This window comes from Amblyraja radiata, chromosome 2 (assembly GCF_010909765.2).
Source record: "Amblyraja radiata isolate CabotCenter1 chromosome 2, sAmbRad1.1.pri, whole genome shotgun sequence".
NCBI lineage: Eukaryota > Metazoa > Chordata > Chondrichthyes > Rajiformes > Rajidae > Amblyraja > Amblyraja radiata.
The window spans coordinates 8,099,136-8,123,375 of NC_045957.1; the positions used below are offsets into that span (position 1 = coordinate 8,099,136).

Sequence of the window (24,240 nt, forward strand, 5' to 3'; positions counted from 1 at the left end):
AACAAAAGTGCTCACGGATGGATGTCTGATTCAGAGGCGGGGGGAGAGGGGGGGGGGGGGGAGAGAGGAATACCCAGCCTCCATGGTATTCCAAGGCTGGTAACTTGCCAAAGCATTTACTCTTGTATTTCTATCATCTTCTGCAATGGGATTCTTTGCCACAGACGGCAGTGGAGGCCATTGGGTATTTTGTATAGCTGAGATTGATAGGTTCTTGATTAGGAAATGCATCAATGGTTATGGCGAGAAGGCAGGGGAATGGGGCTGAGAGGGAAAAATAGATCGGCTATGATGAAATGGCTAGATGGTCCGAATGGCCTAACTATGCTACTATGTCTCCAGCTCTTATGGAAGGAATCTAGTGTTAGACAACTTCTCAACATGTTTTCTTCCCCATCTGGAATGAAATCCACCATTTCCAGTACGGGTCCGCCATCGATTTTCCGTCAACTGGTGGTTCCGACACCTGCTTTAATCCAGACAAAATTACATAAGCCTACTTGTAATTCCACCGGATTCCCCCTGTAAATGAGGCGCCTAGGCCGGGTGAGCCAGTCGATCTCGATCGACCTCATTGGGCCTTCCGCGGCTGACCAGAGAATCGAGTTTGCCCCTTGCGTTGGGGGCTCTCGAAGGGGCAAACCAGCCGATCCATTCCCATAGCCGACTACCGCGGCCGTCTTTGCGGGCCGGTGTCTCGGCCCCTGGCAGCCGAGGTGGATCGTTATAGTGCAGTTCGGCTCCTTTCAGAGTCCGCGACCTCTGTCGGTCCGCCAAAACAGAGATAGTCCAGGAAGCCTCTGGAACCAAGGGTGCCGGCAAATCGGTGGTGGATCTGTATTTGCAGAAGGATTTGCTTATCTATGAAATTAGAAAAGGTTGTCAAGCCCATTGAAACTCTCCTCTGTGATGTTCCTCCCTGTGAATCCTGGTCTCGCGTCTGAACCGGTTTTATTTATTGGGGGCACAAGGGACTACAGATGCTAGAATATTGGGAAAAAAAGCAAAGTGCTGGAGGAACTCAATGAGTTCGGCAGCATCTGTGGAGTTAAATAGACAGAAGGGTTTCGGGACGAGACTGACTGTGTTTGGTTACATACCGGTATATGTTCATCATTAGTTGTTCATAGGTGAAAGAACATTGTTATGTGCTATTAAAGTTGCCTGGGGTAAACGGGACGTAAAAGGTTGGGATCCCCTGGTTTGGAACTTGGAGAGATATAGCATGAAACGGCCTTCGCCCCACCGAGTCCGCACCAGCCATCATTCACTGTTTCTTTGTTATCACACATGTTGCCAGGACTTGAGGGCCTGAGCTATAAGGAGAGGTTGGGCAGGCAAGGGGTGATCTTACAGAGCCTCCTGCAATTCCTCGTAGCGCAGGAGGCTAAGGGGTGATCTTACAGAGATGTATAAAATCATGAGGGGAATTGATAGGGTAAATGCACAGAGTCTTTGACCCAGGTTAGGGGAAGCAAAGGGGACTATGGAGGCATGAGGGAGGAGCTGGCCAAAGTTGACTGGAAAGAGACCCTAGCAGGGTTGACAGTGGAACAACAATGGCAGGTATTTCTGGGAATAATTCAGAAGGTGCAGGATCTGTTCATTCCAATGAGGAAGAAAGATTCCAAGGGGAGTAAGGGGCGAACGTGGCTGACAAGGGAAGTCAGGGACAGTATAAAAATAAAAGAGAAGTATAACATAGTAAAGATGAGCGGGAAGCCAGAGGATTGGGAAACATTTAAAGAGCAACAGAAGATAACTAAGCTAGCCAAGAATATAAAGGAGGATAATAAAAGCTTCTTTAGGTATGTGAAGAGGAAAAAATTAGTTAAGACAAATGTGGGTCCCTTGAAGACAGAAACAGGTGAATTTATTTTGCAGAACAAGGAAATGGCAGACGAGTTGAACAGGGACTTTGGATCTGTATTCACTAAGGAAGACGCAAACAATCTCCAAGATGTACTAGTGGCCAGAGGATCTGGGGTGACGGAGGAACTGAAGGAAATCCACATTAGGCAGGAAATGGTGTAGGGTAAACTGATGGCACCGAAGGCTGATAAATCCCCAGGGCCTGATGGTCTGCATCCCAGGGTACTTAAGGAAGTAGCTCTAGAAATTGTGGATGCATTGGTGATCATTTTCCAATGTTCTATAGATTCAGGATCAGTTCCTGTGGATTGGAGGGTAGCAAATGTTATCCCACTTTTTAAGAAAGGCGGGAGAGAGAAAACAGGGAAATATACACCAGTTAGCCTAGGTGGTGGGGAAAATGCTGGAGTCAATCATAAAAGATGAAATAGCGGCACTTTTGGTTAGCAGTAACAGGATCGGTCCGAGTCAGTATGGATTTACGAAGGGGAAATCATGCTTGACTAATCTTCTGGAATCTTTTGAGGATGTAACTAGGAAAATGGACAAGGGAGAGCCAGTGGATGTAGTGTACTTGGACTTTCAGAAAGCCTTTGATAAGGTCCCACATAGGAGATTAGGGGGCAGAATTATTGGGGGTAGGGTACTGACATGCATAGAATATTGGTTGGCAGACAGGGAACAAAGAGTAGGGATTAACGGGTCCCTTTCAGAATGGCAGGCATTCCATGGAGTACCGCAAGGCTCGGTGCTGGGACCGCAACTATTTACAATATACATCAATGATTTAGATGAAGGGATTCAAAGTAACATTAGCAAATTTGCAGATGACACAGAGCTGGGTGGCAGTGTGAACTGTGAGGAGGATGCAAGGTGACTTGGACAGGTAGGGTGAGTGGGCAGATGCATGGCAGATGCAGTTTAAGATTCAAGATTCAATTTAATTGTCACATGTACCAATTAAGGTACAGTGAAATTTGAGTTACTAAAGTGGATAAATGTGAGGTTATCCACTTTGGTGGCAAGAACAGGAAGGCAGATTATTATCTGAATGGTGTCAAGTTGGGAAAAGGGGAAGTACATCGAGATCTGGGGGTCCTTGTTCATCAGTCAATGAAAGTAAGCATGCAGGTACAACAGGCAATGAAGAAAGCTAATGGCATGTTGGCCTTCATAACAAGAGGAGTTGAGTAAAGGAGGAAAGAGGTCCTTCTGCAGTTTAACAAGGTCCTGGTGAGACCACACCTGGAATGTTGTGTGCAGTTTTGCTCTCCAAATTTGTGGAAGGACATTCTTGCTATTGAGAGTGCAGAGTAGGTTTACAAGGTTAATTCCCAGGATGGTGGGACTGTCATACGCTGAAAGAATGGAGCGACTGGGCTTGTATACACTGGAATTTAGAAGGACGAGAGGGGATCTTATTGAAACATGTAAGATTATTAAGGACACGGTAAAGGCAGGAAACATATTCACGATGTTGAGGGAGTCCAGAACCAGGGGCCACAGTTTAAGAATAAGGGGTAAGCCATTTAGAACGGGGATGAGGAAACACTTTTTCACCCGGAGAGTTGTGAGTCTGTGGAATTCTCTGCCTCAGAAGGCAGTGGAGGCCTGTTATCTGGATGCTTTCAAGTGAGATTTAGATAGAGCTCTTGAAGATAACGGAGTCAAGGGATATGGGGAGAAGGCAGGAACGGGATACTGATTGTGGATGATCAGCCATGAACACAGTGAATGGCGGCGCTGGCTCGAAGGACTAAAATGGCCTACTGCTGCACCTATTGTCTATCAAGAGCCAGAGTGCACAGGTTTAAAGTGCGAGGTGCAAGATTTAATGGGAACCTGAGGGACAGCTTTTTCTCTCAAAGGATGGTGGGTATATGGAACGGACTGTCAGAGGAGGTAGTAGAGGCATGTATCTAAACATTTAAAAATGGTATATGGGCAGGGAAGGTTTTGAGGGATATGGGCCAAACGTGGGCAAATGGGACTAGCTTAGATGGGGCATCTTGTCAGCATGGATGAGTTGGGCAGGAGGGCCTGTTTCTGTGCTATATGACTTTAAATATACAATAAACAAAATGCAATCCATTATCAGTAATACAGGGTACCAGAGCAGAACAGTGCAATTTGACGTCTGTCGTGCATCCCTTGTACAAAATCCACAGTCATCGGTTCATTTCCCTCCACAGATGCTGCCTGACCTGCAGGTTTTATTTATTGTTTTGTTGCTCGGGCTGGTGTTGAGTGGTTAAATGCGACAATATGCAGGCCACTCACTGTCTGCCATCTTGAGCTGAACTTGCCTCTTCTTCTGCAGTTGGTGCAGTGCTGGCGCTGATGTGGTACACCATCCTGCTCCTCAAGCTCTACTCGTATAAGGACGTAAACAAATGGAGCCGAGAATTGTGCAAAGCCAAAGTGAAGACGTTATCAAGGTCTTTGTCAGGTGAGAGAGCAAAAAACTCGATGGTTCAATGGCTCTTTATTTTCACGTGTACCCAGGGACAGTGAAATTCCTGCATACAGATATCAGTAAGATTATTGCCATCCATAAAGTACAATCCCTGATCATGTACAGCATGGATAGAACCAGCCCACTGACTCCATGAGCAAGGGTCTCCAGGTTTTGCTGCCATTTTTACAGTGCCGGCTGCATCTGGCCATACAGGCCCATTGCAGCCGTCACCTCCATCCGGATCGCCCAGCGAACCGTCGACCCTCTCCTCGACTGACCATCTTCAACCTTTGTGCCCCAGGGGCGTCAACCGCAGCCAACCTTGAGACGCGGAAGGTAAGTCCGCCACTTCTTCTTCCCAGCCCCTTGTCCAGCATCCACCGCTGTCGCCAACTCCTTCCACCCTCCTCCCTGGTTGTGCCTCTTGAACACCATTATTGTATCTGCCTCCACCACCCTCCCCCCCCCGCAGCCCGTTCCAGACACCCACCGCTCTCTGTGTAAAGCAAAACGTGCCCTGCACATTGCCTTCAAACTTTGTTCCTCCGATCTTAAAGCTATGCCCTCTAGTCTTTGACATTTCCACCCTGGGAAAGGGTCTGACTGTCTACCTAATCAATCCCTGGAGTAAAGAGTGTTTAATTGTCATATATACTGACAACAGAACAATGAAATTCTTACTTGCGGGAGCATAACACGCCTGTAAACACAATACACAGCCTATTTCCTTCGCTCCCTAGATGCTACCTCACCTGCTGAGTTTCTCCAGCACTTTTGTCTACCTTTGATTTTCCAGCATCTGCAGTTCCTTCTTAAACACAGAGATAATATTTTGTTTAATAAAGAATAAACCAAACTTAATATATTGATGACCGTAATACTAGTGCAAGAAAGCCCATAGTGCAATGAAAGAAAGGTTGGTAGAGTTGCTGCCTCACGGAGCCAGAGACCCAGGTTCGATCCTGACCTTGGGCGCTGTCTGTTTGGAGTTTGCACATTCTCCATGTGACCAACTGGGTCTCCTCCGGGTGCTCTGGTTTTCTCCCACATCCCAAGGACGTGCGGGTTTGTAGGGTCAATTGGCCTCCGTAAATGGCCCCCTAGTGTGCAGGAATGGGGATGAGAAAGTGGGAAAACAGGAATAGTGTGAGCGGGTGATTGAGGGTTGGCATGGACAGTGGACTGAAGGGCCTGTTTCCATGCTGCATCTTTCAATCAGTCTACCTGATCTATGGCTTCTATGCTTCTATCAGGTCTCCCCATAACCTCTGACACTCCAGAGAAATAAAGGCAGTGGATATGTGTAACCGGTGGCTGTCTTTAAACAGTGATTGTCAGAGCTCTTTCCCTGTTACACCATCCTCTGTGGAACAAACTCCTTATTAATTTCTCCCTTATCATAGTCTATCCTTATTCATCATTTTAAAATCCCATTAACCTCTTACAACAACTTGAATGGAAGTAATAGCATCTCAAGTCTAAGCTCATTAATTTCCTAAAGCCGGCACTAAATTAGTTAAACCAAGTTGTATTCCTAAAGCTAATCTAAATTGGTTAATCTAATGTGTATTTATCAAATCCTGTGGATTTAATTTTGATTTGTGAGGTGCCAGCCGTGGGCCAGAGCATAGCTATCACCCAGAGTCACACAGGAATCACCCCTCTGAGATTTTAGTTTAGTTTAGAGATAGACCATGGTACAGAACCTTCGGCCCACTAGTCCATGCTGACCATTGATCACCCACTGACGCTAGTTCTAAATAATCCTACTCTCACATCCCCCCCCCCCCCCCCCCCACACACACACACACTAGGGGCGATTTAGCCACCAAACTGCACGTCTTTGCGATGTAGAAGGAAACCGGAGCTCCCAGAGGAGTCCCACGGGGATAACGTTTAACTCCACACAGATAGCACCCAAGGTCTGGATCGAACCCGGTCCTCTGGCACTATGAGGCAGTAGCTCTACCAGCTAGGTACCTCAAACCTAAGAACACCTAGACCCGACGCCCCATTGGAATTCCAAGGAAAGTGACGTGGTCGGAGCTGCCTCAATTTGTATGCGGTGCTAAACCAAGGCACGGTCCGGCCCTACAAGTGAACATCAAAGATCCCCTGGGACCATTTCAAACAGATTTTGAGAGATGGCATACATAGTCTGCTTATCCTTTGATCAGCACTGAAGGAGATTATTAGTCAACATTGCAATGTTGGTCGTGGGATCATACTAGTTATAAATTCATTGTAAAACACTTTGAGACAGAGTGGAGTCATAAAGCATAATGATTAATTCTTTATCCGTTTGATTATTAGTACACCTGCTTCTAACTCGGCTTAACCAGAGTTTAGTATCGGCTCATCGTTGCCTCTTTTTCTCTTTTTTTGGCCCTGAAATTCAGTTTGGAAAATTCTATGAGACACTGTTCAATGTTGTGAAAGTTACCTATTTAAGTTGGAAAGAGTGCAGAAAGGATATACGCAGATGTGGCCAGGACTCGAGGGACTGTTAGAGGGAGAGTTTGGGCAGGCTGGGACTTTATTCCTTGGAGCACAGGAGTCTGAGGGGTGATCTTATAGAGGTGAATGAATTGCTGAGGGAAATAGATAGGGTGAATACACAGAGTCTCGTTCCCTGAGTTGGGGAATCAAGTATCATAGGACACAGGTTTAAGGTGAGAGGGGAAAGATTTGATTGGAACCTGAGGAGCAACCTTTACACACAGGATCGTGGGCATGTGGATCAAGCTGTCAGAGGAAGTAGTTGAGGCATATACAATATCAATATTTAAAAGACACGATTAAAGGGGGCAGGGACAAATAGGATTAGCATGGATGGGCACCTTGGTCGGCATGGATATGTTGGGCCGAAGGGCCTGTATCTGTGCTGTGTAACTCTACGATAAAGGTTCCACTAGGAGAGAAACTATTGCAACTATTTAGGCACCAGTGTAAAACTAGTGAGCTCGGCCTGAAAACCTACAGCCAGACCTTTTGGCAGTGAATGTTGGAAATGTGAAGTGTTTCAGAACGAACTGTAAATGGTCGGTGAAATGCTTTTAAATCTGAGACTGCTAACGGTAGGTGCTTGGAGTCAAGTCCTAGATCAGTCATGAATGGGAAAAGTTAAATGGGTTGCTCCTGTTCCTGGGCACAAGACTGACAGCAGGTCAAGTATCTGCTTGCTCTGATGGACAATGGTGCATGCCATTGAAGTGTTTGAAAAATGGGCTGTAACATGAGTGCCACGATGCTTTTGTTGTTGCTTCTCATTTGGAGCAGGTAAAATTAGTAGCACCAGTAGGTTTCAGTCACTTTACACAATAATAGTTCAGTATTTACTTTATTGACGCATGTACCTAAGAACAATAAAATGCTTGGTTCCGCATACAATCCAGTAAAACAACATACATAAGCATAATGTGCAATGGTGCAGCTGGTAGTACTGCTGCCTCACAATGCCAGAGACCTGGGTTCGATCCCGACCCAGTAAATGCCTACTATGTTCTGTGTGCTGAAGCAAAGCAAGAATTTAATTGTCCTATCAGGGACACATGACAATAAACTAACTTGAACTTGACCTCGGGTACTGTCAGTGTGTGGAGTTAGAACGTTCTCCCTGTGACATCGTGAGTTTCCTCCCGATGCTCCTGTTTCCTCCCATATCACAAGGTCGTGTGAGTTTGTAGGTTCATTGAAAAATATTGCCCCTAGTGGGTGGGATAGAATTAGTGTATGGGCGATGGATGGGCGGCATGGGCTCAGTGGGCCGAAGGGCCTGTTTCCATGCTGCATCTCTTTGTTTGTAAAAAGAGGAAAGTTACACCTAAGGTGCAGGGAATAGATGAGAAAGTGGCTCTAAGGCAGCAGCTCTACCTCTGTGCCACCGTGTTGATGCCATGTCTGATGTTGACCAAGCTTGTGTTCCCCATAGAGTAATCCTTTTTTTTTTTTTTAGCTCCGGGGTTGAAGGAGAATGGAGAAGCTGTGCAGTTGGTGGTCGTGTACCCGGGAAACCTGACGTACAAAGGTGAGGGGTTTTAACGGTGCTTGCGAGATGTGGGTGCTGTTGCTTGCTTCCTTCACTGATCTGAATTGAGCTTTGACAGGGAGATGCTTCCAGGTGTCACTGCTGCAGGGGGTGAAGAAAGCTTTTGCTACACTAGCCTTCACACAGAGAGTTGTGAATCTGTGGAATTCTCTGCCTCAGAGGGTGGTGGAGGCTGGTTCTCTGGAAGCTTTCAAGAGGGAGCTAGATAGGGCTCTTGAAGATAGCGGATACAAGGGATATGGGGAGAAGGCAGGAACGGGGTACTGATTGCGGATGATCAGCCATGATCACATTGAATGGCGATGCTGGCTTGAAGGGCCGAATGGCCTACTCCTGCACCTATTGTCTATTGTCAATAGTTAGGGTATTGAGTATAGAACTTGGAATGCTATGTTACAGTTGTATAAGACGTCGGTGAACCTGCATTTGGAGTATTGTGTAGAAACAAGGAACTGCAGATGCTGGTTTACACAAAAGGACACAAAGTGCTGTAGTAACTCAGTGGATCTGGCGGCATCTATGGGAAAACATAGATAGGTAATGATTAGAGTCGCCCGAAGAAGATTCCCAAACCGAAACGTGTTATACCCATGCCTGTTATCCAGAGATGCTGCCTGACCCGATGAGTTACTCCAGCCACTTACTTTGTGTCATTTGGAGTATTGTGTTCAATGTTGCTCACCCTGCGATAGGAAGGATGTCATCAAGCTGGAAAGGGTGCAGAGAAGATTTACGCGGATGTTGCCAGGACTCGAGGGCCTGAGCTATAGGGAGAGGCTGGGAAGGCTAGGACTTCATTCTTTGTAGCACAGAAGGCTGAGTGGTGATCTTATAGAGGTGTATAAAATCCAGAGGGTAGTGGATAGGTTGAATGCACAGGCATTTTCCTGGGAGTGGAATCAAAAACTAGAAAATGGAGGTGAGACAAGCAAGATTTAATAGGAACCTGAAGGGGCAAGTCTTTTCAACACAGGGTGGTGAGTATATGGAATGAGCTGCCGGAGGAAGTAATTGAGGCAGGTACAATAACAGCATTTAAAAGACAATAGAAGGGTACATGGATATGAAGGTTTAGACGAATAGAGCTTAGATAGGGCATTTTGCTGGGCATGGGCAAGTTGGGCTGAAGGGCCTGTTTCCGTGCAGTATGACTCTATGACATAGAGAGGGAGCAGTGTTCTGTCAAAGGGTCTTCAGCCCGAACCGTTAACACTATCTCTCATTCTACAGATGTAGCCTGACCTGTTGAGTATTTTCAGCTGTCTTTATTTCACATTTCTGCGACTACAGTTATTTTGATTTCCAAGCAAAGAGAACCTATTCTATGTGTGCCCTGTTAATTTGATATAAACTCTTGACTGTAGAGATGCAGCGCGGGAACAGGCCCTTTGGCCAACCGAGTCCGCACAGACCAATGATCACCCCGTTCAATAGCACTGTCCTACACCACAGGGGGAAATTAACCTAAAAACCTGTACATCTTTGGAGTGTGGGAGGAAACCGGAGCATCTGGAGAAAGCCCACAGGGAGAGCCGACAAACTCCGTACAGACAGCACCCACAGTCGGGATCGAACTAGGGTCTCTGGTGCAGTGAGGCAGCAACTCTACCGCTGCATCACCGTGCCGTTCTGTTCTGTTATCAGGTCACCCCTGAGACTCTTTCACTCCACGATAAGCAAGCCGAGCCTGTCCGGTCTCTCCTGTGACTAAAGTTCTCCAATCCAGGCAACATAGTGGTGAACCTCCTCTGCACTCCCTCCAGCACCGTCACTGTTTCTCACAGTGCAGCATCCAGAACTGTACACAATACTCTGGTTCAAGGCTGGTGAACTTTCCTGCCTCTAGTGATACATACATTTATATCCCTATTTGTGGTGCAAGAGTAAACAATAGAAGCATTCAACAAGAAAGTGGATAAATATCGCCAACAGCAAAAGCAGATTTTCGGGTTAACTTAAGTACGGCACAATTTATTAATCTGCAACCTGTTTCTTCCTTTATCTGTAACTTGGCACAGAGCAGAGACTGCCTGCCTTAGTTCGATCATTTGCTCTTCTCTTAAAATAAATTCAGTCACCTTGAAACCTCCTCTTCAAAGAGGGTCAAACCCAATGTTTCTTCACGTTCCCGGCTGCTTGTCTTGTGTTTGCCTTGCGGCTAAACCTTCCCAGCAGATGGGGTGGGCTAATGAGTAATGGAGCAAGCTGTGATCGTTCGGAGGCAGCATTCAGACCGGCTCTGCCCTCTCCTGGCAACAAGCTGCAACAATCTCTGTACTCACAGAGTCATTCAACACGGAAACAGGCCCCTCGGCCCAACTTGCCCACGCCGACCAAGATGCCCCATCTACACACTTCCCACATGACCATGTTTGGCCCATATCTCTAAACCTTTCAATAGATAATAGGTGCAGGAGTAGGCCGTTCGACCCATCGAGCCAGCACCACCATTCAATATGATCATGGCTGATCATCCCCAATCAGTATCCCGTTCCTGCCTTCTCCCCATATCCCTTCACCGCTATCTTTAAGAGCCTTATCTAACTCTCTCTTGAAAGCATCCAGTGAATCGGCCTCCACTGCCTTCTAAGGCAGATAATTACATAGATTCACAACTCTCTTGTGTGAAAAAGTTTTTCCTCATCTCCGTTCTAAATGGCTTACCCCTTATTCTTAAACTGTGGCCCCTGGTTCTGGACTCCCCCAAAATCAGGAGTTTCCTGTATCTAGCGTGTCCAAATCCTTAATAATCTTATGTTTCAATAGATTCCCTCTCATCCTTCTAAATTCCAGTGTATACAAGCCAGGCCGCTCCATTCTATCAACATATGACAGTCCTGTCATCCTAGGAATTAACCTTGTAAACCTACGCCGCACTCCCTCAGTAGCAAGAGTGTTCTTCCTCAAATTTGGAGACCAAAACTACACACAATACTCCAGGTATGGTCTCACTAAGGCCCTGTACAACTGCAGAAGGATCTCTTTGCTCCTATACTCCACTCCTCTTGTTAGAAAGGCCAACATGCCATTCGCTTTCTTCACTGCCTGCTGTACCTGCATGCTTACTTTCAGTGACTGATGAACAAGGACCGCCAGATCTCGTTGTACTTCCCTTTTTTCCAGCTTTACACCATTCGGATAATAGTCTGCCTTCCTGTTTTTTCCACCAAAGTGGATAAACTCCCATTTATCTACATTAAACCGCATCTGCCCACTCACCCAACCTGTCCAAGTCACACAGCATTCTCATAGCATCCTCCTCACAGTTCACACTGCCATCCAGCTTTGTGTCATCTGCAAATTTGCTAATGTTACTTTTAATCCTGTCATCTAAATCATTGATGTATATTGTAAATAGCTGCGGGCCCAGCACCGAGCCTTGTGGTACCCCACTAGTCACTGCCTGACATTCTGAAAGGGACCAGTTTATCCCTACTCTTTGTTTCCTGTTCGCCAACCAATTTTCTATCTACCCCCAATGCCATGTACTCTAATTTTGCCCACTAATGTCCTATGTTGGACCTTATCGAATGCTTTCTGAAAGTTCACGTACACTACATCCACTGGCACTCACTTTCCTAGTTACATCCTCAAAAAATTCCAGAAGATCAGTTAAGCATGATTTCCCCTTCGTAAATCCGTGCTGACTCTGACAGATCCTGTTACTGCTATCCAATCATGTACCTATCCAACTGTCTTTTAAATGTTGTTATTATACCTGCCTCAACTATCTCATAGAAACATAGAAAATAGGTGCAGGAGTATGCCATTCGGCCCTTCGAGCCTGCACCGCCATTCAATATGATCATGGCTGATCATCCAACTCAGTATCCTGTACCTGCTTTCTCTCCATACCCCCTGATCCCTTTAGCCACAAGGGCCACATCTAACTCCCTCTTAAATATAACCAATGAACTGGCCTCAACTACATTCTGTGGCAGAGAATTCCACAGATTCACCACTCTCTGTGTAAAAAATGTTTTTCTTATCTCAGTCCTAAAAGATTTCCCCTTCATTCCTTAAACTGTGACCCCTTGTTCTGGACTTCCCCAACATCGGGAACAATCTTCCTGCATCTAGCCTGTCCAACCCCTTAAGAATTTTGTAAGTTTCTATAAGATCCCCCCTCAATCTTCGAAATTCTCCCCAGGCAGCTCGCTCTATAGCCTCTGTGTGGAAAAAGTTGCTCCCCAGGTTCCTATTAAATCCTTCCTCCCTCCCTTTCCTTAATGCCTTGCTGATCCATGGAGACAAGGTCTATGGCTGTACCCTCATTAATCTTTTTGGTTACTTCAAAAAATTAAATCGGATTCATAAGACGCAATCGCCAAATTTACAAAATCATGCTGACTATTCCTAATCAGCCCTTGTCTACTCAAATGCACATATCTTATCCCTCTGAATCCTCTCCAGTAACTTGCTTACCCAAAAACTCCTCTAAGCGTTCCTCAGGCCACTTGCCCAACTGATCAAGATCTTGCTGTAATTTTGATAACCATCTTCACTATCTACGATACCACCCACTTTAGTGTCATCTACAAACTTACTAATCATACCTTCGACATACTCATCCAAATCGTTGCTATAAACCACAAACAGCAATGGGCCAATCGCCTATGCCTGCGACACATCACTTGTCCAGTCCGAAATACAACCTTCCACCATCACCCTCTGCATCCTTCCATGAAGCCAAGTCTCTAACCAAGTTGGCTAGTTCTCCCTGGATGCTTTCAAAAGCACCCCCTTTTCCAGACATTCCTTTGCTCAAAAACCACCTATTATCAACTTTGCAACTTCCTATTTAATACCATCAAAGTTGACCTTGTCCCAATTCAGAATTGATTGTCTTGATTTCATTCTAAAAGAAAGTCGTATTTTATTCATGAATAGGAAAAACAAGGCTGTAGGAAGGAACTGCAGGTGCTGGTTTAAACCTACTGTATCCATTGTTCAAGTTGTGGACTCTTATACATCGGCGAGACCAAACGTAGACTGGGCGATCATTTCACTGAACACCATCACTCAGTCTGCCTTCCGCAGAGACCATTCCCTCCACAACTCCCTGGTTAACTCGTCCCTTCCCACCCGAACCACCTCCTCCCCAGGTACCTTCCCCTGCAACCGCAGAAGATGCAACACCTGTCCCTATACCTCCTCCCTCGACTTTGCACCTCATATTTCGCTTGGGCAGCTTGCAACCCATTGGTATGAATTTTGATTTCTCTAACTTCAAGTAACCCTTGCATTCCCTCTCTCTCTCTCTCTCCATCCCTCTCCCGCCCTAGTCGCACCAGCTTCTCATTCTCACCTAGCAAACAGCTAGTTTCCGTTATCATCGTTACTTTTTTGCATATCTTTCATTCACTTGTTCTATATCTCTCTACATCACGGTCTATATATCTTTCGTTTCCCTTTCCCCGACTCAGTCTGAAGAAGAGTCTCGACCCGAAACATCGCCCATTTCTTTTCTCCAGAGATGCTGCCTGTCCCGCTGAGTTACTCCTGCACTTTGTGTCTATCTTCGGAAATACTAGGCTGTTTTGGGATGGAGTTTCTGGCAAAGTTGCATCCTTCATGAACTTAGTCACTGCTGCTGTTTTTATTTTAGAAGCCAGGGGAGTATGAAAGAATTGACCCGCAATCTCACACAGCACCTTTCCAGAGCTCCAGACCACCCTGGTGTTGATAGGGTTAATGTCGAGGGATGTTGGCATTGTGGGTGTGATTTGGCAAGGGGCATGGAGCAATGCAGTGAGTTATCATTTATAACACAATACTTGAAAGGGAGATAGAAACAGCTTTATATAGTGATCCTTAAAAAAGAATTAGATGAACAATTTTTAAAAATGATCAGGTTTATTCTAGCACTCAATGTGCCTCGGTGCACGTGGCAATAAACTCAACTAAAACTAATTACTGTCATGTGTACCGGGTTACAGTGAAAAACATGCTATCCAAACAGATCAGATATACAGTGCCCTCCATAATGTTTGGGACAAAGACCCATCATTTATTTATTTGCCTCTGTACTCCACTATTTGAGATTTGTAATAGAAAAAATCACATGGGGTTAAAGTGCACATTGTCAGATTTTAATAAAGGCTGTTTTTACACATTTTGGTTTCTCCATGTAGAAATTACAGCAGTGTTTATACATAGTTCCCCCCATTTCAGGGCACCAAAATGTTTGGGACACAGTAATGTCATGTAAATGAAAGTAGTCATGTTTAGTATTTTGTTGCATATCCTTTGCATGCAATTACTGCTTGAAGTCTGCAATTCATGGACATCACCAGTTGCTGGGTGTCTTCTCTGGTGATGCTCTGCCAGGCCTGTATTGCAGCTATCTTTAGCTTGTGCTTGTTTTGGGGGCTGGTCCCCTTCAGTTTTCGCTTCAGCATATAAAAGGCATGCTCAATTGAGTTCAGATCGGGTGATTGACTTGGCCACTCTCAAATTGACCATTTTTTAGCTTTGAAAAACTCCTTTGTTGCTTCAGCAATATGTTTGGGATCATTGTCTTGCTGTAGAATGAACCGCCGGCCAATGAGTTTTGAGGCATTTGTTTGAACGAGCAGATAGGATGTGTCTATACACTTCAGAATTCATTATGCTACTACCATCAGCAGTTGTATCATCAATGAAGATAAGTGAGCCAGTACCTTCAGCAGCCATACATGCCCAGGCCATAACACCCCCACCACCGTGTTTCACAGATGAGGTGGTATGCTTTGGATCTTGGGCAGTTCCTTCTCTCCTCCACTCTTGCCACCACTCTGATATAAGTTAATCTTGGTCTCATCTGTCCACAAGACCCTATTTCCAAAACTGTGATTGCTCTTTTAAGTACTTGTTGGCCAACTGTAACCTGGCCATCCTATTTTTGTGGCTAACCAGTGGTTTGCATCTTGCATTGTAATCTCTATTTCTCTTCGTGAAGTCTTCTGCGGACAGTGGTCATTGACAAATCCACACCTGAAGAGTGTTTCTGATCGGTCGGACAGGTGTTTGGGGATTTTTCTTTATTATAGAGAGAATTCTTCTGTCATCAGCTGTGGAGGTCTTCCTTGGCCTGCCAGTCCCTTTGCGATTAGTAAGCTCACCAGTGCTCTCTTTCTTCTTAATGATGTTCCAAACAGTTGATTTTGGTAAGCCTAAGGTTTGGCTGATGTCTCTAACAGTTTTATTCTTGTTTCTCAATCTCATAATGGCTTCTTTCACTTTCATTGGCACAACTTTGGTCCTCATGTTGATAAACAGCAATAAAAGTTTCCAAGGGTGATGGAAAGACTGGAGGAAAGACTAGGTGCTGAGAGCTCTCTTATACCTGCATTAAGGAGGCATTTAAACACACCTGTGCTATTACAAACACCTGTGAAGCCATGTGTCCCAAACATTATGGTGCCCTGAAATGAGGGGACTATGTATAAACACTGCTGTAATTTCTACATGGTGAAACCAAAATGTATAAAAATGGCCTTTATTAAAATCTGATAATGTGCACTTAACCACATGTGATTATAAATCTCAAATTGTGGAGTACAGAGGCAAATAAATATATGATGGGTCTTTGTCCCAAACATTATGGAGGGCACTGTACCATACATAAATGCAATCGTCAAACTCAAGAGAAAAGGGGAAGATACAGAGTGCAGAATATTGTTCTCAGCAATGCAGCGCATCAATTCCAATGTCTGACAAAAGGGGCAAATAAACAACATTGTTTATAGCGCTCTCACCAATCCAACACAGGCATAATGGGCGGAATGGCCTCATTTGCAGCTGCATGACTTTTTTGTTTCTTTATCACTTCAGTTGCCTTCCCTTTTTGTGTAATGTCTTGTTTTTATTTCTGTTTTTCTTCCAGACATGTATTACTTCCTGTTTGCACCCACCCTGTGCTATGAGCTTAATTTTCCCCGGTCACCCCGCATCCGCAAGCGCTTCCTGCTGAGGAGATTGTTGGAAATGGTGAGCGAATTTGGACCCAACTCAACCTCAGACTACTTCTTGAGGACAATGCCTCTGGAGAACGATGGGTGGGCGATGGTGCAGTAGTGACAGAACCTGTCCACCGCAAAGAGGGGCGGGTTGATAGCTTAAATGTGTAGGAAGGAACTGCAGATGCTGGGTTAAACTAAACTAAACTAACAAAAAGCGTGACGTTTTGGGTCTCCACTCATTCATTCTCTCCAGAGATTCTACCTGTCCCGCTGAGTTACTCCAGTTTTTGCGTCTATCTTGGGTTGGTAGGTTAACTGGCCGCCTAATGTGAAGAGAGAGGATAAGAAAGTGGGTTATCGTCGAACTAGTGTGAACGGGTGATCGATGGTCGGTGTGGATTTGGTGGCCTGAAGAGCTTGTTTCCATGCTGCATCTGTAAACTAATCTAAACTAGATTAATTGCTTCTATACAATTGCCCTAATGTGTAGGGAGTGGATGAGAAAGTGGGATAACATAGACTAGTGTGAACGGTTGATTGATGGTCGGCGTGGACTTGATGGGCCAAAAGGCTTCTTTCTATGCTGTATCTTTCGATTCAATTCAACTAAAAACATAGAAAATAGGTGCAGGAGTATGCCATTTGGTCCCTCAAGCCAGCACCTCCATTCAATATGATCATGGTTGATCATCCAGAATCAGTACCCCGTTCTTGCTTTCTCCCCATATCCCTTGATTCCGTTAGGCCTCAGAGCTTTACCCGACTCACTCTTGAATACATCCAGTGAATTGGCCTCCACTGCCTTCTGTGGCAGAGAATTCCACAAATTCATAACTCTCTGTGTGAGAAAGTTTGTCCTCATCTCGGTCCTAAATGGCCTACCCCTTATTCTTGAACTGTGACCCCTGGTTCGGGACTCCCCCAACATGGGGACCATTTTTCCTACATCTATCCTGTCCAATCCCTTAATAATTTTATGTTTCTATAAGATCCCCTCTCATCATTTTAAATTCCAGTGAATCCATGGAATCCACCCAGTCAGCCCAGTCGATCCATTCTTTCATCATATGACAGTCCCGCCATCCCAGGAATTAACCTGGTGAACCTACGCTGCACTCCCTCAATAACAAAATGTCCATCCTCAAGCTAGGAGTCCAAAACTGCACACAATACTCCAGGTGCAGTCTCCCAGGGCCCTGTACAACTGCAGTAGGACCTCCTTGCTCCTGTACTCAAATCCTCTTGCAATGAAGACCAACATGCCATTGGCTTTCTTCACTGCCTGCATGCTTACTTTCAGTGACTGTACAAGGAGACACAGGTCTTGTTGCACCTCCCCTTTTCTTAATCTGACACCATTCAGATGATAATCTGCCTTCTTGTTCTTGCCACCAAAGTGGATAACCTCACATTTATCCACATTATACTGTATCTGCCATGCATCTGCCCTCTCACCCAACCTATCCAAGATACCCTGCAGCCTCATCGCAGCTCACACTGCCACCCAGCTTTGCGTCATCCGCAAATTTGAAGATGTTACATTTAATTCCTTTGTCTAAATTGTTAATGTATATTGTAAATAACTGGGTCCCAACACTGAGCCTTGCGGCACGCCACTAGTCATTGCCTGCTATTCTGGAAAGGACCCACTAATTCCTACTCTTTGCTTCCTGTCTGCCAACCAGTTCTCTATCCATGTCAATACCCTACCCCCAATACCATGTGCTCTAATTTTGCACACTAATCTCTTGTGTGAGACCTTGTCTAGCTTATTTTATTTTAGCCAAACTCAGAACTCAGTAGGTAAGGTTACAGTGATGCTAGACTCCTTTGGAAATGCCATTCCACTGTCCACATCCCCGCCCTCTGCCTAGGCTCAATTTCCTGAAATTGGAGATTCTCGCCTTGGTGCCCTGTCAACGACACGGGTTGCTCTCAACCATTTGCATAACCGGCTTCCGTCTCCGCACCAAAGATCCCATAGCGGAACAAAGATACTAGTGTGGAGACGGAAGCCGGTTACGGAAACATCCTCGTAAAAATAAAAGTTCTTTGGTAAAAATCTTCTCCTCATTTTCAGAATTATAATTTACTAGACCAAGTGCAGACCCGTTGGGTCTGTTTCCCCAACGTGTGGTTGTGAGGGGGGAGGCGGCATGCAGCGTCACACACACTAACTATCTCCCCCCCCCCCCCCCGCAATCACGCTAATTACCCCCCTTGATATTACATTAATATTATTAATTTGCTCCTTTTACCCCATAACAACCCTATCTCCTGACGCATAGCCCCCAACTTGCAGTCACATCTAGAGGGGGGGGGGGGGGGGGCGGGGTTAGAGAGTGAGGGCAGAGAGAGAAGGGGCAGAGACAAAGACAGAGACACAGAGAGAGGGGCAAGAGGGATGGGGTGGAGAGGAGGAGAAGAGGAAGGGTGGGTGAGGGGGTAAAGGTGGGGGAGGAGGGGAGAGGGCGAGAGTGAGGGGGAGAGCGTGGGGGTTCTGAGAGGGGGAGAGGTGGGGAGCGGGATGGGTGGAGGGAAGGGTAGGGGGTTTAGGGGAGGGGATGGAGGGGGGGGAGGAGAGAGCGGGGGAGAGGTGGGGGGAGAGAGGGGAGGTGGGGAGCAGGGAGGGTGGAGGGAAGGGGGTAGGGGTGTGGAGGGGAGGGGGCTTTAGGGGAGGGACGGTAGGGGAGGGGATGGAGAAAAAGAGGGGAGAGAGAAGGGAGGAGAGGAGGAGAGAGGGGGGGAGTGGAGAGAGGGAGGAGGGGGAGGGAGGGGTAGAGGGGGGAGGAGAGGGAGAGGGGGAGAGAGAGGAGAGGGGGAGAGAGAGGAGAGGGGGAGAGAGAGGAGGAGGGAGAGAGGAGGAGGGGAGGGGGAGAGAGGAGAGAAAGGGAGAGAGACAGGGGGGGAGAGAAAGAGAGAGGGATAGGTAGAGAGAGGAGGGGAGAGAGGGTACAGTACCACTCCCCCTTTTTACTTCAGAACGTTTCCCCAGAGGGTACAGTACCACTACCCCTTTTTACTTCAACCCAAACCCCCAAACAACCATTTGCAGGCAGTGCTTTTTTCCTCAAACTAACCATATTTTCATTTTCAAACCACATTATGGGTACTCACAGCTGTGGAGACATTTGTTTAGTGTTATTCAGAGCTCTGATTGAGGCACACCACTTGCAGAGACTGATTGAGGCACACCACTTCCTGGTTTTATTGTCCCTCCCCCTCCCTCCACCAGGGGCAGCAGAGAGAATGGGGAATTTTGTAAAAACATTAATATCTCTGTCAATTTTCATCGATGGGAAAAATACTCGGCACACATGCGGCGGAGGGGGGCTCTGAGCGAGGTGGCCAAAAATGACGGCCGTACGTGGCGGCGTTCTCTCGGAAATCGCAGCACAGATGGCCAAAACCGGTCAAGAACAGCCTTTTAGTAATATAGATAACACAACCTGTTCCCCCGCAACGTTGATTACACTGCAGGTCGGGTCGAGTTACTGAAATGGATGAAAAAAAGGCCCACGTTCCGCTCCGTTGTGTACCACACATCAGCCCATTGCATTTAGCAGGAGTGGTCTATCTTGCTCCGTTATACATTTCTCCATTACATTTGACCTCCCAAAGTGCAATCCGTCATACTTGCCCAGATTAAACTCTTTTGCTATTTCTCTGCCATATCTGTGGCTGATCAATTTCCCGCTGTATCCTTTGACGGCCGTCCTTACTGCCCACAGCTTCCCCGATTGTTGTGTTGTTGGCCAGTTTACCAACCAACCGACCCATCTAAATTTACATCCAAGTCATTTATGTGTATCGCGAATGACAGAGATCCCAGCAGAGGTCCCTGCAGAAGACTGTGGCCTGAGCAGCCCCATTCCACCACTACTCCCTGTCTTCCATAGATAAGCCAAACTATCACTTCACCGTGGATCCCATTCATCTTAATCTTCAGGATCAATGTGATAACTGAGGCGGAGAGGATAGACCCGTTCATGAACCAAGGCATGGGCAGGGAAGGTTAAGGCACAACCTCGTAAACATTGATTAACTCACAGTGGGCGTACTATGTACGGTTCCAGTTGCCATACTATGGGAAGGGTGTGATTGCACTGCAGGAAGTGCGGAGGAGATTCAGTGACATGTTGCCTGGGATGGAGTATCTCAGTTACGTGGAGAGACTGGGGAGGTTGTGTCTGTTTCCCATGGAACGGGGGAGACCTGAGAGAGAGAGAGAAATTTATGAAAGAGAGACAGAAGGAAACTTTTCCCCACATCCCACGCTTTAAACTTGAAGGGGCAAGATATTAATAAAGGATCTGAGGGGATTGTGGGTGGAATTAACTCGGCTGTAGAAGACTGGACAAATGTTAATAAATGGGATTAGTATCGATCAGTACTTGACGGTCAGCATAGACATGATTGGCCAAAGGGTCAGTTCTGTGCTTTATGACTCAAGAATGATGATATGTTGGCATATTGATGTTAGGTTAAATGAAAATATTTTATATATTAATTTAGATAATCTACTCCCTTCAGAGGCTAAAGGCCTGGACTTAACAGGACGTTAGAAATGTCTAGACTAAGCTACATGAGCCTGCATTTGGCCCTTCTCCCACTGAATCCTTCATATTCACATACATGTCCCAGTATCTTTTGAAAGTCTTACTCATGTCTATTGGAAAAAAAATTGTCATAAATGAAAACAGAAAGTACTGAAACACTCATCAGGTCAGGCAGCGTCAGTGGAGAGAGAAACAAAGTTCATATTTCAGGTCATCTGCAGATGTTTGCTTGTGCATTGTTTCTCTTCTGTTGGCGAATCCAATATAAAGAGGGCACCATCTTATAAACCTAAATCAAAACTGCTTATAAGGACACAAAATGGTGGTGAACATCTTCAACCCCAGAGATCTGTGTTGCTGAGGTGGGTAATTTTTATTTTCTTGGTCCGATCTAGATGTCAGTGTAAATGCAGCAAAGGTGAGTAAATGGAGCTGCAGGGAGGGAAGGCTGAATGGCCTTTCTGTTCTCATGTTGTGGACACTCTTCAGTTTCCCCTTGTTTCAGTTCTCCCGTTTAACGTTAGCTATTTTTTTACTTCCTTTCAGCTTTTCTTCATCCAGTTACAAGTGGGGTTAATTCAGCAGGTGAGTCAAGACTCGAGAATGTTTAATTGTCATATATACTGAAGACAGAACAATTACATTCTTACTTGCAGCAGCAGCAGCATAACAGGTCTATAAACATACTACTCTTTGGTTAACACAATAAACAAAAGAAGTTTCATAGGAAGAATGTGCTGGCCTAGAAGAGAGTCCAGAGGAGGATTACGAGAATGATCCCAGGAATGATTGGGTTAATGTATGATGAGCGTTTGATGACACTATGCCTGTACTCGCTGGAGTTTAGAAGGATGAGGGATGACCTAATTGAAAGTTACCAAATAGTGAAAGACCTTTATAGAGTGGATGTGCAGAGGATGTTTCCACTAGTGGGAGAGTCTAGGGCCAGAGGCCAGCCTCAGAATAAAAGGACGTACCTTTAAAAAGGAGATGAGGGGGAATTTCTCTAGCCATGAATGGTGAATTGGTGGAATTCATTGCCACAGAAGGCTGCAGAGGCCATGTGAATAGATATTTTTGCGGAGATTGACAGATTCTTGATGTACGGGTGTCATGAGTTACGGGGAGAAGGCAGGAGAATGGGATTGAGAGGGAAAGATAGATCAGCCATGATTGAATGACGGAATAAGCTTGATGGGCCGAATGGCCTAATTCTGCTTCTATAACCCATGACAAAAACAAATTGCTGAAGAAACTCAGCGGGTCAGGCAGTTGTAACATGATGTTCATGTTCATAAGTGATAGGAGCCGTATTAGTCCATTTGGCCTGTCACGTCTACTCCGCCATTCAATCATGGCTGATCTATCTTTCCCTCTTAACCCCATTCTCCTGCCTTCTCCCCATAATCCCTGACACCCGTACTAAACAAGAATCTCCCTATCTCTGCCTTAAAAGTATCCATTAACAGCCTCCACAGCCTTCTGTGGCAATGAATTCCACAGATTCACCATCCTCGTATGATGATGCTGTCGCAAATCTTGTATTCCATGGGGACACAACAGACTGAAGATGCTGGTATCTTGAGCAAAACAAAAAGTGCTGGAGGAACTCAATGGGTCAGGCAGTGTCTGTGGAGGGGAATGGACGAGCGACATTATGGGTGGGGATGCTTCTTCAGACTGAAGTGGAGGGGAGATGGCTGGATGAAATAGATGAGGGGAATTGGTGATACCAGAGTTGGCAAATGATGGGTGGATCCAGATACGTCTGATTGGGGGGAGAGAGGGGTGGAGAGAGGAACTGAGGCTGAAGGTGTTCATGGGAGAACAAAACGGTGCAAATGTAGAACCAAAGGGAGGGGTGGTGAGTAAATGGGGGAGGATAAGGGCAGGGAACGAGGTGGGGGGGGGGGGGGGTGACGACCAAAAGGATGTTGTGGAGGAGGGGAAAGGAAGGGTGGACTGAGAGCTGGGGGAAAGGGGTGCATGTGAGGGCCTTGGTAGAACAGACGATGAAAGCAGGGAGTGGGGGTTGCCTGTAACTGGAGAAATCAATTTTCATGATGTTGGGATATTAGTCTACCCAAGCTAGCACTAGCCAGTGGATCAGACAATAGACAATAGGTACAGGAGTAGGCATTTTGGCCCTTTGAGCCATCAACGCCATTCATTGTGATCATTGCTGATCATCCACAATCAGTACCCCGTTCCTGCCTTCTCCCCATATCCCTTGACTCTGCTATCTCTAAGAGCTCGATCTAACTCTCTCCTGAAAGCATCCTGAGAATTGGCCCCCACTTCCTTCTGAGGCAGAGAATTCCACAGATTCACAACTCTCTGGGTGGAAAAGGTTTTTTCCTCATCTCCTTTCTAAATGGGATTGAACTCACTATGACGGGGTCAGCATGGACACGTTGAGCCAAAGGGCCTGTTTCCGTGCTGTATCTAAATATCAGCCATGACATTCATTGGATGGTAGAGGGGGCTCGGGCTGACTGGCCAGCCCCTGCTTCTATCCTTATGTTCTTTAATGTGTAGAATAGATGGAACATAGAACAGTACTGCACAGGAACAGGCCCTTCGGCCCACAATGTCTGTGCTGAAAATAGTTGTGCATGTTAGGTACTCCCCTGGTAAGCAATGTCCTGCAGCTCTTGTTGAATGCCTTGCATAACAATGTTGGATCAGCTGAGAGAGTCTTGTTTTGTTTCCACAGTGGATAGTGCCAGCCATACAGAACTCCATGAAGCCATTCAGGGTAAGTCACCAGTAACGGCATCAATCGCTCTCCCTTCACATCCGTCAAAGCCTTTCCTATCTTATTCTGAGCCATCGCTGCACTAACTTGATTCAAGAGCGAGGCGGGGTGCCGTGGGCTAGGCTGGCGCTCCATGCCCATGGCCACTTGCTCCAATGCACAGGGTGCCAGTTCACTGGGCCGTTAAGAGGTGGGTCTGGAGCCACTTCCAGACCAGTCCGACGAAGGACAGCGGACTTCTTCCCCTTGCGGTTAAAGGCGTCATGGTATCGCAGCGGGTAGAGTCATTGCCTCAGGGCCTGAGACCCAGCTTCCATCCCGACCTCGGGTGCTGCCTGTGTGAAGTTTGCACGTTCCCCCCGTGACTATGTGGGTTTTCTTCCACATCTCAAAGACGTTATTCCCTTTTGTCATGTATCAGTACACTGAATGGCTGGATTGTAATCGTGTATTGTCTTTCTGCTGACTGGTTAGCACGCAACGAAAGCTTCTCACTGTACCTCGGTACACGTGACGATAAACTGAACTAAAACGGCAGGTTTGCTGGTTAAATTGGCCTCTGTAAATTACCTCTCATGTGTAGGGAGTAGATGAGAAAGTGG

At 46.2% G+C, this 24,240-nt stretch overlaps 1 protein-coding gene across 2 annotated transcripts in view; it reads left to right on the forward strand.

Annotated features, from left to right (window-relative positions):
- Window positions 1–24,240, forward strand: part of dgat1 (diacylglycerol O-acyltransferase 1) — a 108,637-nt gene that overhangs the window by 64,945 nt on the left and 19,452 nt on the right. For both annotated transcript variants that reach the window (XM_033041723.1, XM_033041732.1), the window contains 5 exons: window positions 4,193–4,321; window positions 8,286–8,357; window positions 16,246–16,349; window positions 21,427–21,465; window positions 23,597–23,638. In XM_033041723.1, coding sequence (XP_032897614.1) covers window positions 4,193–4,321; window positions 8,286–8,357; window positions 16,246–16,349; window positions 21,427–21,465; window positions 23,597–23,638 — 386 coding nt within the window. The remainder of the gene's footprint in view (window positions 1–4,192; window positions 4,322–8,285; window positions 8,358–16,245; window positions 16,350–21,426; window positions 21,466–23,596; window positions 23,639–24,240) is intronic.